General features: G+C 33.8%; 1 protein-coding gene across 3 annotated transcripts; it reads left to right on the forward strand.

Moving 5' to 3' along the window:
• The first annotated feature begins 13,669 nt into the window (after positions 1-13,669).
• Positions 13,670-15,108, forward strand: LOC120216348. 3 transcript variants are annotated; one of them, XM_039213795.1, is made up of 2 exons: positions 13,670-14,207; positions 14,584-15,108. In XM_039213795.1, exons 1-2 carry the CDS (start codon positions 13,975-13,977, stop codon positions 14,675-14,677), a joined length of 327 nt encoding a protein of 108 aa, XP_039069726.1. In that variant the 5' UTR covers positions 13,670-13,974; the 3' UTR covers positions 14,678-15,108. The 3 variants fall into 3 exon arrangements, with proteins under 3 accessions (XP_039069726.1, XP_039069727.1, XP_039069728.1); XM_039213796.1 differs by having other exon boundaries at positions 14,596-15,108; XM_039213797.1 differs by having other exon boundaries at positions 14,603-15,108.
• Positions 15,109-15,420: the final 312 nt, after the last annotated feature.

Raw genomic sequence — 15,420 nt, forward strand, 5'->3', positions numbered from 1 at the left:
TAGAATGAGACTAATTGAACCTGTAATATAAACTTTATAAAGGAGTACTTGGGTAAAATCATTATATGATAAAATTATAGAGTATTACTATACAAATTATATTTAAATATGATATATGAGAATATGAGTAAGTTTATAGGTTATTGATAGGACATATAAGAATATATAAATGTATGATGATATGAAAAAGGGAACAAAGTTTAATGATGTTGAGCCCTATGAGTAGAAGTTATGTGATTATAAGTAAAATGATTATATGATCACAAGATATGATACATGATATGAGATATATGAAAGAGAAAATATATGTTATATGAAATATTATATGACTATGCGATTATATGAAAATGTTCTACGCGTAAGTGAACCATGTGTTTATATGTATATAGGATATGTGATTTATATGACGATGAGCTATGTGAAAGAACTACATGATTATGTGTATATGTGAATGTATGTTAACATAAATATTAATGCCCATGTTATGTGTCATGAGAGCTAGGGGTATAGTTGGCATGCCAAGAGTCGAGGGTCTACGCGGTCCTTCGGGACATATATGTATTCTTTGGAACATGTGTGAAGTTTGGTGAGACACATACTTGATCCTTGGCATATGTATATGATTCTTAAGGAATGATATGTGGTCATTCGGGACATATATGTATTCTTTGGAACATGTGTGAAGTTTGGTGAGACACATACTTGATCCCTAGTATATGTATATGATTCTTAAGGAATGATATGTGGTCCTTATGAACATTATTATATGGCACTACGGTGTAATTATATGCGGCACTCCAGTGGAATTCTACGTGGCACTTCGGTGCAATTATACGAGCTGTGGTGACAGCATAGTGCACAACCTCTAGAGACTCACATATCTATAGTTCTCACATGTGTACATGGGCTTTGAAAAGAGAACATAATTTGATATAATGATATGTGTATTTCTCGTGACATGGTAGAAGTGCATATATGTCATGGTGATATGAGATACTATGCGTTTATGTATTATATGATTATAGAAATTAGTAGTGTATTGTGGCATATTAAAATATATATAATATGTTTATATTCATTATATGCTCATATGACGGAATTGAAGTAATGACAAGGGAATTAGTAAGGATAACAGGTGGTGATATGAGAACAATGTATGTGATATATGTATATGATTTGTGATATGAATTGCATGATATGATATATGTGTGATAGGGGTTATGGTATCTGTTACATAATATACATGAATATATGTTGATGTATATGTAAATGAGTTGTATAATTTGATAGCATAAAACAGTCATGCATGATTAGTGGGTATGAATTCCATTAGATGTATTTTTCTTTATGCCTCACTAAGTCATCGACTTATCATGTGAGTGTTTCACACGCATGTTACAGAAAGTGAATATAGAAGCTGTGAGGAGCAATACATGTCATCATCTCCCTTACAAGATTTCAGATCAGAAAATAGATGAGTTAAATGATTTTTGTTATTTTGAATATAGTTGGCATTTACTAATTGATTGAGTTAAATATGCTCTGATCGATTTTGGTTATTGTGGTCAAATTATATAACTAAACTGCTTTTACTTTAATGAAAGTTTTAAATTTTCTTTGAATTTTGTCAAGAGTCAGAGTTTGAAAAGTCAAGGTGACACCTCAGACTCGTATACGGGTCGGGTACGGGTTGGGGTGTTACATTTAATGGTATCATAGCTAAGGTTTAGCCGATTCTCGGCATAAACCGAAGTCCAAAGTGTCATAAAATGTGTACATGCCAACATAGAGTGAAAAATTTCTGATCTGATAGTGTAAGGAGCATGTTGTCTTGCTAATAGAATAAGAATAGTTTAATACAGTAGAAATCCGATCGTGATAATTTTGAAGTAAGTGAAAGGTGATATTCCTGACTGTGATAGCTATTCACCTGACCTGGCCAGGCAGGATGAAGAGCGGACACCTCAGGAAATACCTAGTAAGATCAAAAGTTAATTTCAGAAAGCTGAAATCATATCTGAATAATGGTAGAAAGTTTTTTATTGTTTTGAATCGGAAACAAGATATTTAGTAGTTTTGTTATTATGTGGATAAGATAGAATATGGTGAACAAGTGTCACTATAAGATTATTATAAAAAAGATCAAAGGATGTGGTGAGTATTTGTATAAGAATTCAAGAATAGATGCATCAGTGACAAGTGTATAAGAGATATGGAGATAGAGTTTATGAATTTAAGACAAAGGGATAATATTGTGTATAAGCAAGAGTGTGGCTATAATAAGGGTTTGCATTCTAGATGAAAAGAGTTAGCGTTGACTAACCAGATTATGTGATGGAAAATGTATGTGAATTATAAGATTTTTGAGATATTGTCAGAACAGAAAAACTAAAGACGAGGTGGATCTGGATACAATTGTATATTTGGATCATAATAAATGTGGATTTGATAAGTTAAGTAAACTATTGCTGAGATAATTCTGACTGGAATGAATTTATATGAATGGTTCGATGAAGGTTTATGCTTTAAATTGGAATAATTGGTGGTGACTAACATAATTATGTGATGGTAAGTGTATCAAAGGTAAAGGATTAGAAGATGATGTCAGGGTAAATTAATTAAGTAGGGTGTGAATTGTGACACGATTATGTATTTTGATCACGGAAATGTAAGGTAATAGAGGATACAAGAGAATAATATTGTATACGGATAAGAGTGTGGGTTGGATAAGTGAGTAAATTGCACTGATTGGATTTCAACTGAGAAGATGAATATGATTAGTTTGATTAGGGCTTATGCCCTAAATTGGAAAAGTTATGACTGATTAATTGTAATAGTATGGATAATAAAGTTCTAAGATTTGAAGAAAATATAAAGTTAAGTTAATCAAGTATGATGTGGATTTGGATATGGTTTTGATCATATAAATATGATGTGGGCAAGGAAATAAGTATTGGTATGTTTAAAAAGGAGCTTTGAGGAAGAAAATACAAGTACAAGAGATGGTAAAGAATGAGGTTCTGTATAAGTAAAGCGGATTATCAAAGTTATAAAGATGCGATGAAGATCAGTAATCAGGGATAAGTATAAATGATATGAAAAGAGTATGAGAGCCTGAAGAAAAGATGTGATTTATGTTATAAGGAAATTTTGATTTTGGAAGGAATGAAAGAATAAAGGGATAGGAAAAGAGAAAGATGGAGGTTAAACGATCAAGTAAGACAAGAGGTATATTGAGATATAAGTTATAAGTTGATATTGAAATAATACAATTTTCAATTATTAGAAGAACGAGAATGGGTGATTATTCTTTGAACAAATGCATAAGGGTTATATGAAAAGATTGGGTGTATAATAATACTTACAAGGATTAAGAAATGAGCAAAAGCTTGATTTATGTGCAAAGCACATAGAGAATGATGAAAAAGATCAATTGATCCATAATAGTGAGGATTAAGGATTTGGGGATTGCTATCTATATAATGAATAATATTATATGGACTTATAAAGATGTGGACATATATGAAGAATTGAGTATGGGAAAATGGTAGGTTGTAGCGGTGGCAGGAAATATTAAGGGAAGCAATATGAAAATATTAGAAGATGTGATATTATAAAGGCATGCAGTGAAAATTCGAGGACGAATTTTCTTTAAAGGAGGGAAGATTTGTAACATCCCAAATCAGAGTCAGTGACTAAATTGCAAACTTTGAAAGTTTTGTGTTCAATTTAGAAATGAATTTAAAAGTCTCGGGATTTAAGTAAAGAATTTTAATATTGGATTAAATAGCAAAGATAGATGAACTAAAGGGGCAAAATGGTCTTTTCATGGGAAAGATTTTTATCTTCCCTTTTTGAGTATTATATAAACGTGGGAAATATGAGAGAGTTCCAAACTTCTCTTCTTCATTCTCTTATTTTCCACCATGAAGCCATAAGCAAAGGTAAGTTTCTTCATTAGTTGATTATTTGTTCAACTAAAGGTTTGGTTATGATTATTGGATGATAATTAAGCTTAAGGAAAGCTTAAATCATCTTAAAAACAAAGGATGATGGAATTAGGAGAGATTAAAGATTTTGGGTTTTTGAATGAAATCTTGAAATAAAGTTGATAAGTTGAATTTTAAGTTAAATTTGACTTGTCAATAGTTGAATTAAGAGATTTGGAGTGATAGAAAGGAATTTAGAACATGTTGAAATTTGAGTATAATTCTTGAATTTCATTAAGAGGAGAGGATTTTGAGAATTAAGATGGATTAAATAAGTACAAATGGGCTTAAGTATGTGTGTTTGAGTTTAGTATATTGAAGAGTTTGAAATATGAAGTGTTTAAGATGAAATGAAGTAAATTTCGTGCTGAAAATATGATTTCTGGGCAAGGGGAATCGGTACCCATTCAAGGGAATCGATACCCCTCAAACGAACCAGAAATTCCAGAATCTCATGGGGGAACCGATTCCCCCACAGGAGGGAACCGATTCCCCCTAAAGGAAAAATTATGAATATGGGTTTAATAAGTTCGTTTAAGTTACTAGTATCCAATTACAAGGTGTAGGTATCTAATGATTGCCTCAAAATGTACATTTATGTAGATTCTGCGCGTAAAGCAATTCCAGAACATTTGGCAAGTAAGATCAATCAAGGGAAAGATAAGAGAATGTAATTGACTAGTGAGGCCAATGTGAGTGCATACTAGTGATATGTAGTGTTTAATGGAAATAAGACTTGCGATGAGTCTATTTCCTAGAGTAATATGCATGAAGTCATGGACATGATTATGTGTTGTTATAATTATATGTAATTATCTGTATTACATTGATTGTATGTATGCATGACTAAAGATAATGATATGCTTTGTATATGCTATATGATTTATGTAAAACTTTATTATGTAATAATGGAAAAACATGGAATAAGTTATATGATAGAGTCATAAGAAATGAAATGAACATGAGAGAATAAGATAATCAAGTATAAGTCATATGATATGGTATAAGTGATTATACGAGAAATGTTAGGAGACTCTACGAGGATAGTATAATTTCGAGGGCATAAACATAAATAAGGATACATAAGTTATATAGGGAAGATTGATAAATTAAAGGAAACTATAGTTTATGTATTAAAGTGAAGAGCTACAAAGTTTTATTAAAGAGTATTGTGGAAGTCATGAGAAATTGAACTAAATAAATAGATGGTTTATGTGAGTGGAAAAGGAAAATGATATAAAATAAGTGGAAATGATTTATAAGATAGAATGAGACTAATTGAACCTGTAATATAAACTTTATAAAGGAATACTTGGGTAAAATCATTATATGATACAATTCTAGAGTATTACTATACAAATTATATTAAAATATGATATATGAGAATATGAATAAGTTTATAGGTTATTGATAGGACATATAAGAATATATAAATGTATGATGATATGAAAAAGGGAACTAAGTTTAATGATGTTGAACCCTATGAGTAGAAGTTATGTGATTATAAGTAACATGATTATATGATCACAAGATATGATACATGATATGAGATATATGAAAGCGGAAATATATGTTATATGAAATATTATATGACTATGCGATTATATGAAAATGTTCTACGCGTAAGTGAACCATGTGTTTATATGTATATGGGATATGTGATTTATATGACGATGAGCTATGTGAAAGAACTACATGATTATGTGTATATGTGAATGTATGTTAACATAAATATTAATGCCCATGTTATGTGTCATGAGAGCTAGGGGTATAGTTGGCATGCCAAGAGTCGAGGGTCTACGCGGTCCTTCGGGACATATATGTATTCTTTGGAACATGTGTGAAGTCTGGTGAGACACATACTTGATCCTTGGTATATGTATATGATTCTTAAGGAATGATATGTGGTCCTTCGGGACATATATGTATTCTTTGGAACATGTGTGAAGTCTGGTGAGACACATACTTGATCCCTAGTATATGTATATGATTCTTAAGGAATGATATGTGGTCCTTATGGACATTATTATATGGCACTACGGTGCAATTCTATGCGGTACTCCGGTGCAATTCTACGTGGCACTTCGGTGCAATTATACGAGCTGTGGTGACAACATAGTTCACAAACTCTATAGACTCACATATCTATAGTTCTCACATGTGTACATGGGATTTGAAAAGAGAACATAATTTGATATAATGATATGTGTATTTCTCGTGACATGGTAGAAATGTATATATATCATGGTGATATGAGATGCTATGCGTTTATGTATTATATGATTATAGAAATTAGTAATGTATTGTGGCATATTAAAATATATATAATATGTTTATATTCATTATATGCTCATATGACGAAATTGAAGTAATGAAAAGGGAATTAGTAAGGATAAACAGGTTGGTGATATAAGAACAATGTATGTGCTATATGTATATGATGTGTGATATGAATTGCATGATATGATATATGTGTGATAGGGGTTATGGTATCTGTTACATAATATACATGAATATATGTTGATGTATATGTAAATGAGTTTTATAATTTGATAGCATAAAACAGTCATGCATGATTAGTGGGTATGAATTCCATTAGATGTGTTTTTCTTTATGCCTCACTAAGTCATCGACTTAGCGTGTGAGTGTTTCACACGCAGGTTACAGAAAGTGAATATAGAAGCTGTGAGGAGCAATACAGGTCAACATCTCCCTTACAAGATTTTAGATCAGAAAATAGATGAGTTAAATGATTTTTGTTTTTTTGAATATAGTTGGCATGTACTAATTGATTGAGTTAAATATGCTCTGATCGATTTTGGTTATTGTGGTCAAATTATGTAACTAAACTGCTTTTACTTTAATGAAAGTTTTAAATTTTCTTTGAATTTTGTCAAGAGTCAGAGTTTGAAAAGTCAAGGTGACACCTCGGACTCGTATCCGGGTCAGGTACGGGTTGGGGGTGTTACACCAACCGGAGCATTTTCATAATATGGCTTCAATATTTGACCATTAACTTTAAATCGTACTCATGAGTTATCTTCAATTTAAACAGCACCGTGAGGAAATGCTTGAGTAACTGTAAACGGTCCGAGCCATTTTGATTTGAGTTTTCCTGCAAAAAGTTTAAATTTGGAGTTAAATACTAAAACATTTTAACCAACAGAAAAATTTTTAAAAGAAATTCTACTATCGTGAAATTCTTTTGTTTTTTCTTTATATATCCGAGCATTATCATAGGCATTTCTTCGGATTTCCTCAAGTTCCTGAATGTGTAATTTCCGAGCTTCACCAATTGCATCCTTGTCCATGTTACATTGTTTAACGACCCAATAAGCCCGATGTTCTAACTCGATTGGTAAATGGCATGGTTTACCGAAAACAAGCTGGTATGTTGACATCCCAATGGGACCTTTATAAGCAGTTCGATATGCCCAAAGTGCATCGGTTAATTTTAAACTCCAATCCTTTCAGTCAGATTTAACAATTTTCTCAAGAATTGTTTTAATTTCTCGATTTGATACTTTTGTTTGTCCATTTGTTTGTGGATGGTAAGCGGTAGCAATTCTTTGAGTTACTCCAAATTTCTTCATTAGCGACTCGATTACTCGGTTGATGAAATATGTTCCTCTGTCGCTTATTATAGCCTGTGGCGTGCCAAACCTAGAAAAATATTTTTCAAAAAATTAACTGTAGTTTTAGCATCATTATTCCGAGTGACTTTAGCTTCCACCCATTTAGAAACATAATCCACAACTAAAATAATATAAGTATTTCTAAATGACGAAGTAAAAGGACCCATATAGTAGATTCCCTAAACATAAAAAATTTCACAATCTTGTATAGAATTAAGCGGTATTTCATTCCTATGGCTTAAATTACCTGTACGTTGGCATCTTTCACAAGTTTTACAAAATAGATAAGAATCCTGAAAGATGTTAGGCCAATAGAAACCACATTCAAGAATTTTATAAGCTGTATGTTTTGGCCCAAAATGACCACCGCAAGAGTAAGAATGACAAAATTGTAAAATTGAGTTTACATCACTTTCGGCAATACATTGTCGAATTACCTGATCCGAGTAGTGCTTCCATAAATAAGGATAGTCCCAAATATAGTATCGGGATTCTCTCTTAATTCGATTGATTTCAGCTCTCGGCAAATCTAATGGTACCTTACCTGTGGCCAAATAATTAAGCATGTCTGCAAACCATGGAGTTATGCTTTGCGCCACCATCAGTTTTTCTTCAGGAAATTCTTCTCTAAGTGGAGTTTCGGATGTGAAAAGGGGAATTCGACTCAAGTGATTTGCTACCAGATTTTCGCATCCCTTTTTGTCTTTGATTTCCAAGTTAATCCTATAAAAACATGATCTACCGGATAAGCCTCGGTTTTGCTTCATTTTTGCTCATCAAATACCTTATAGATGCATGATCAGAAAAAATAGTAATTTTAGTACCAAACAAATATGATCTAAATTTTTCTAAAGAAAAAAGTTATTTTTTCTGTACTCGAATAATTTTTCTGAGCCGATTCCAAAGTTTGGGACGCGTAGGCTATGACATGTGGCTCTTTCCCTATTTTTTGGCCGATAACGGCTCCAACGCTAGTGTCCAATGTGTCACACATAAGTTCAAAGGGATGATTCCGATCTGGCGGCTGAACAATTGGAGCTGAAATAAGCTTTTCCTTTAATGAATCGAAAGCCTCCTTCCATTTTGAATTAAAGTCAAAGTCTTGATCCTTTTGAAGTAGATTGCATAATGGTTGTGCTATCTTTTAAAAGTCCTTAATAAACCTGTGGTAAAATCCTGCATGGCCAAGAAAAGAACAAAATTCCCTCACAATTATGGGGTAAGGAAGTGAGCATATAACATATGTTTTAGCTTTATCAACCGTAATCCCTTTTGAGAAAACAATATGACCTCAAATTAACCCTTTATCAACCATAAAATGACATTTTTCATAGTTTAAAACAAGGTTATATTCTAAGCATCTTTTAAGCACATTAGTTAAATTATCAAGACATTCATTAAAAGAGTTATCATAAACCGTGAAGTAATCCATAAAGACTTTGGTGCCCTTCTCCACATAGTCAGAAAATATACTTAACATGCATCTTTGGAAGGTGGTCAGTGTGTTACAAAGTCCAAAGAGCATTCTTCTATATGTAAATGTACCAAAGGGACAAGTAAAAGTCATTTTTTCTTGATCCTATAGCGCCACTGGGATTTGGAAAAAACCTAAAAAACCATAAAGGAAACAATAATGAGTTTTCCCAGCTAATCTTTCAATCATTTGATCTATTAAAAGAAGAGGAAAATAATCTTTTCGAGTAAGAGAGTTCAACTTCCTGTAATCAATACAAACTCACCATCCATTTTTGAACTCTTGTTGGCACTAACTCCCCTTCTTGATTTTCAACCACTGTGACTCCCATTTTCTTGGGAACCACATGAATCAGACTTACCCAATTACTATCCGAAATAGGATAGATTACATCAACATCAAGGAGTTTATGAATTTCTTTCTTTACTACTTCCATCATCGGTGGATTTAATCAGCGTTATCCTTCACGTGATGGCTTTGCTCCTTCTTCGACTTTGATCTTGTGCATGCAAGTCGAGGGACTTAATCCTTTAATGTCGGCAATGGTCCATCCTATGGTTCTTTGTGAGAGCGCAATACCACTACCATAGCTTCCTTTTCTCCTTCGGATAATTTACTTGAGATGATCATTAGTAAAGTTTCATTTTCATCCAAAAAAACATATTTCAAATGCTCCGATAATTACTTTAATTCTACCACAGGTGCCTACAAAACAGAAGGAAAAATTTTAGTTTTAGAGGAAGATAAAGATAAATCAGCATTGATTGAATTAATATTTTCAAACTCCCTTTCTTCCTCTTCGTGGCAAAGTTCAGGATCATTAAAAAGATCATAAGAAAAATTAGATTCAATATATTATCAATTAAAGGATCTATAACATCAACATAATTAATTCTTTCAACATGATCAGGGCATTTTATTGCTTTGTAAACATCAAATTCAACGATCTCACCATCAAATTCCATTGTTAATATACCACTTCTAACATCGATCTTTGTATGTGCTGTGCTTAGGAAGGGTCAGCCTAAGAGTATCTCGGAATAAGAATCCAACCTATCATGTTCCATGTCAATGACATAGAAATCTACAGGAAAGAATAATACATCGACCTTTACCAAGACATTTTCCAATACTCACACTGGATAGATCACAGATCGATCAACCAACTGTATGGTTATTCCTGTTTCCTTCAAAGGCTCGTTAGTAATCATTTTATATATAGAAAATGACAAAACATTAATTGAAGCTCCTAAGTCACACATTGCATGTTTAATTTTAAAATCACATATTTTGCAAGGTATAGCGAACATACCTTGATCCTTCATCTTTGGTGGGAGCTTTCGTTGAAAAATTGCAGAGACATGTTCTCCCAAATTTACCTTTTCGTGCCCCATTAATTTCCTCTTTGTAGTATAAAGTTCTTTTAAACATTGAGCATACCTTGGTATTTTTCGAATTACTTCAAGTAGAGGTATGTTGGCTTGAACTTTTTGGAACACCTTTCAGATCTCATTTTCTTCAGTTCTTTTATCACGCTTCATCAACCTTGTTGGGAAGGGTGGTGGCGTGATTTCAATAGAAGAAAGAGAAGGATATGAGTCAGATGTACCTTGTATTTCTGAAGGTGGTTTTCCTCTTGTTCTTCCTGATGTGTGACTTTTTCTGTTGGAACTTCGGGTGAGATAACTTTTCCACTTCGGAGTGTGATAGAACTAACATTTTTTCTTAGATTTAACTCCGTTTGAGAAGGTAGTCTTCCTTGTGATTCCAATTTTCCCATAGTTTGAGCTAGTCGGCTTACTTGGTTATCTAACTCTTGAAGATGTGTTTCGGTCTGGCTTTGGGATTTTTCCTGGGATGCAACGAACTTTTCTTGTGAAATTGCTTACTTCCCTATGAGTTCCTCCAATGATGGTATTTGAGTTGCTCCATATTTTCCTGCAACAAGTGAATTAACTACTACAGTTAATTTATCTAACTTATTTTTAAGGGAAAATATACTTATCTTGTGAACCCGTCTGCTGGGTTCACTTGAAAACTGTTGAGAGTTAGCTGCCATGGTTGAAATCAATTTCCTTGATGTTGTTGGGTTCATGTTGATTAATGCTCCTCTATTGGCGGCATCCACCATTTTCATCTCCATTGAATGGAAAGAATGCTCATTCTCAACTCGCTTGCTTTAGCCACTGGAAAGAACCTGTTAAGAAAAATTTGATTCATGTCAGCCCATGAATTAACTGAATTTGGAGGTAAATAAAATAACCAATCTTTAGCCAATTCGGCTAAATAGAAAAGGAAAGCTCTCAATTTAATTTGATCATCGGTAACTCCCTGTGGTTTCATGCTAGTGTAAACCATGTTGAATTCCAACAAGTGTTTGTACGGATCTTCAGTGGGAAAGTCGTGGAAGGTGGGAAAAAGATGAATAAGTCCCGTGTTTAATTGAAACGGAGTCCCTCCACTAGGAAAATTGATGCATAATGGCATCTGAGTGACAGGAGCTGTGGCTAGTTCTCGGATCGTTTGTTTTGTTTCTGCCATCAGAATGTTGTATGTGTCTGCTTCAATCTCCGGATCTAGATATACTAATTCACCTAGGTTTCTTCTAGTCATAAATCAAAAACTAGAAAAATAAATCAGTACTTATCGTTAGTCCCCGGCAACGGTGCCAATTTGATAACCGTCGTTTTGCTATCAAAATAATTCCTGGCTTCTTTAATAAATAAAAAGGAAAAGGTAGTATAGAGAATCAGGGTCGATCCGCAGGGACTGTGGTATTTCTAATTTAATAAAACTCTTTCATGATTTTAGAAAAAGATAGAATTTCAGTTGAAGTTGAAAAGATATATTAAAATAAAATAAATAATAAAAAAGAAAAATAATATAATAATAAATATTAATAGTAATAAATACAAAGGGGGATTTTTAAAAGTTATTTTTAAAATAAAAATAAGAATTAAATAAAATAAAAGAAAAACAATTAAATAAACAAATTAAAGAGATTGAGATAAAGGGAAACTTATTGTGAAAGCAACCTCAGACTTCAGCTTTGTCTCAAATTCCTCGGATCATCGAAACAGATTTTTACTTCAAGATCCACGTTAGCTTACACGGACAATTCTTCGCTGCCAACTCGGATTGTGTCTGTCGAAACGATTTTTAACCGGTGGGGGAGCGAGATTTTGAAAACCACATCATTTTTAATTATTCTCTTAAGATTACAATTTTTAATTAAAAACAATGTGATTTTAGAAAACCTCTCGTTTCGAAAATTTGAGAATTCATTCATGATAAAAACACAGATTCGAAGAGTCGCCACCAATCTTTGATTAGGATGTGATTGGACACCCAAAAATGTTTTGTCGTTTTAAATAAAAATTAATTTTAATTAAAAACAACAAATTTAGGTCCGCTTTACCAAAAATGAGTTCGGGAGTCGGTTACACGTGGGGAAAGATTAGCACCCCCACAATGCCCTAAATCGGTACCCTGTCGATTAATTAATGTCTTTGCAATAAAATTTACAAATTTGAGTTTAATTTGATTTATGATCCCTGACAAAATAACATACGAATTTTATCATATTCAAAAGCTCTAAAATAGATTAAATTAAAATTACCAAGTCTTTAGAAAGATAAAGAATATTCGATTATTTAAAAATGTCGAGACCAGATCTTAAATAGTTATAACAACATTTTCTCGATAAATTTAAATAACCGAACATTTCTTTTTCTTTCATTCCCAAATTTTAAAATGATAAATCCATTTTTTAGGTGTCACTGATGAGATATACTTTTATTTTAAAATCGTTTAAAGCGGATATCTAATCAGTTAAAAAAACCCACTTAAAACAATTTTAAATTAAAAGAACATTACCCTTAATCAAATTATGTAATAATTTCAAGTTATGCACGTGAGGATATCATACAAATTACGCGACAAATGACGTCATGTAAAAATTAATTAAACCAATAAAATACCATGCAATATTATTTTAATACACACAATTATATACATATTATATTACCACATCTTATACCCATCATATTTATATATTAATATTTAATACACCAATGTGGCTAAAATGCAAAACATAACAAGTTAAGATACAAATTCCAGAAAATAATCATTCATGTTAAAATAAGGATCAAATAATATTAAACCAGACTTCATTACTTTAAATAAAAACAAAATATTAATTGCAATGGACATTAATATTACACCAAAATAAACAATGAAACTGAGGTTAATGGAATGGACTAAAACTACGATAAACCCAAATACACTCAAGACCATAATGTGACATGCAGAAACCTAGAGGTTAAAAGTCTAAAACAACAATAAATAAATATTTAGGACGAAAATTAAATGAGAAAACAAAACAAAGACTGAATTGAAAACGTAAAAGACTCGAATCGAGGACGGAAATGAACTATAAGAAAATCATGGATGACCTAAAGACTAGATAACCCATTCACAAAAGAACAACCCTAGACCATCTAAACGACACCGTTTCAATAAGCTGATATATAAAATTTTGGGTATGAAATTTGAACCCTAGCCCCATTTTACCTCAACTTACCTCCTCACAGCCGTTCTACATTGCGCCATTTCTCTCAACTCTCCCCTATCTCTTCTTTGCGCAGTGTCGTTCACCACCTAAACCAGAGTCTCCACAGCTGTCACCCACTACGCGACTCACTCCTAGCCTCGCTTCTTTCCTCTGGCTCAACTGAGAACCACAAAGCTTCATCCCGGTCGCCTCATCTCTTCCCTTCTCTCGGAGAACAACAGCTCGGCGACCAACGCCCACTGTTCTCGATCTCCAACACTCTAAGCCATTGTTCTTTCACGTTTTACCTTCTTTGAAGAGAAGATGGAGACCACGGCCACTAAGGACCAAAGCCTTACTTTAGGTTGCCCGATGGAAACCCTACACGCGAAGGACGAAGCTCGAGGATTCTTCGATGACGAGACCTCCACGAACCGGGTTCTTCACTCTGGTGATTCGTTGCCTTCCCTCTCGAATCCCACAGCTGCAAATCTGTCTCCGTTCACCGGTAAGCATCTAAAGCTGAGCAACCCCGACACCGGCGATGCAATGCTCAGGTAACAATCCCTTTCTTTCACTCTTACTATTTATTTTGTTTCAAATGCTTATTTTTCTTTGGGTTTTCTATTCTGGATTTGGAATGCTTAGCTTGGTGTGAGTTTTTTATGAAACATGAAAATATAAAAATGATGACAGATTTGAGTTTGCTCGAAAGATAAAAGGAAACGAAAATAAATTAAAACTTCTTTTTATTGCTTTGAAAACGGTAGGGAAATCCCTGTTACACTGCTCGTTTTCTCGAAGAGTCGAGTAGATTGCTCCAAAATGATTTCTCCAGACCCTTTTTTTTACCCGATTCCCCCCTGTTGTTGTGTAAAATTCCTCCCTTCCTTTTCTTTCATGGTCCTTGGCCCTTTGTTATGTTGATGATAGGTGTTTTCCTAGGTGCCAGGGTACGGGCGAAGACAAGGCATGGGCAATGGTGATGGGTACGAGCGTGCTGGCCGACAGGTATGGGCGCCAGTGATGAGGAATCGAGACTTGGTCGGTCTTCTTGGGTGTGGAGGATGCTGCTCGGTTGGAGTACTGTCGGGCGTGGGGCTTCAACAGCATGGTTGTGAGTGACAGTGGAGCATGGGCAACAGAGCCATGTCTCCATGTGGGCAACTCGATCATGGTGCTGCACATGGAGTGCTGGAAGCGGTGGTGCCTGGAAACCGAGCTGTATGGGTGTTGGTGACAGCCCCGAGGGACTTTACGTGAGCTGTTCGAGAGGCGCAGGTCATTGGGGACTGAACTGCTCAGTTGCTGCTGTTGTAAATGGGCTGTAATTGGTCTTCAAGTGTTGGGTTGTAATTTGGGCTCCAAATTTAGTGTTGGGCTTCCAATTGGGCCAGACTTGGGCCTGCTATTGGGCTCCGGATTTGAGTCTTGAACTTGTAATTAATTTAGGTCTAGTTTGGGCTTGTAGAATATACTTTCGACTTTAGACACTTAATTTGAATTTGGGACTGAATTTTGACTTCGATTTATATCTTGAATTCCAAACTGAAATAAGTGGTTTCAATCCAATTAAGCACCAAAGTTTCTTGATTTGTATGTTAACCTCAAATGTAAGCTTTCATTCATCCTTTGAATTAATTCCTCATTGAGCACGAATACCTCTAAATTAATTATCGGTCATCTTTAAATAGATTTAAATGGCTCGGACAAAATTAGGGTATTACAGCTGTCCCTCTATGCTCATTTTTGTGAACACAAGAATGTAGC

The sequence above is a fragment of the Hibiscus syriacus genome, unplaced genomic scaffold (assembly GCF_006381635.1).
Source record: "Hibiscus syriacus cultivar Baekdansim isolate YM2019G1 unplaced genomic scaffold, ASM638163v2 tig00110160_pilon, whole genome shotgun sequence".
Taxonomy (NCBI): domain Eukaryota; kingdom Viridiplantae; phylum Streptophyta; class Magnoliopsida; order Malvales; family Malvaceae; genus Hibiscus; species Hibiscus syriacus.

Coding starts and splice junctions, on each gene's coding strand:
- LOC120216348 (XM_039213795.1), top strand. CDS start 13,975: ATGGAGACCACGGCCACTAAGGACCAAAGCCTTACTTTAGGTTGCCCG. Junction 14,208..14,583: donor ACCGGCGATGCAATGCTCAG/GTAACAATCCCT, acceptor TGTTGATGATAG/GTGTTTTCCTAGGTGCCAGG.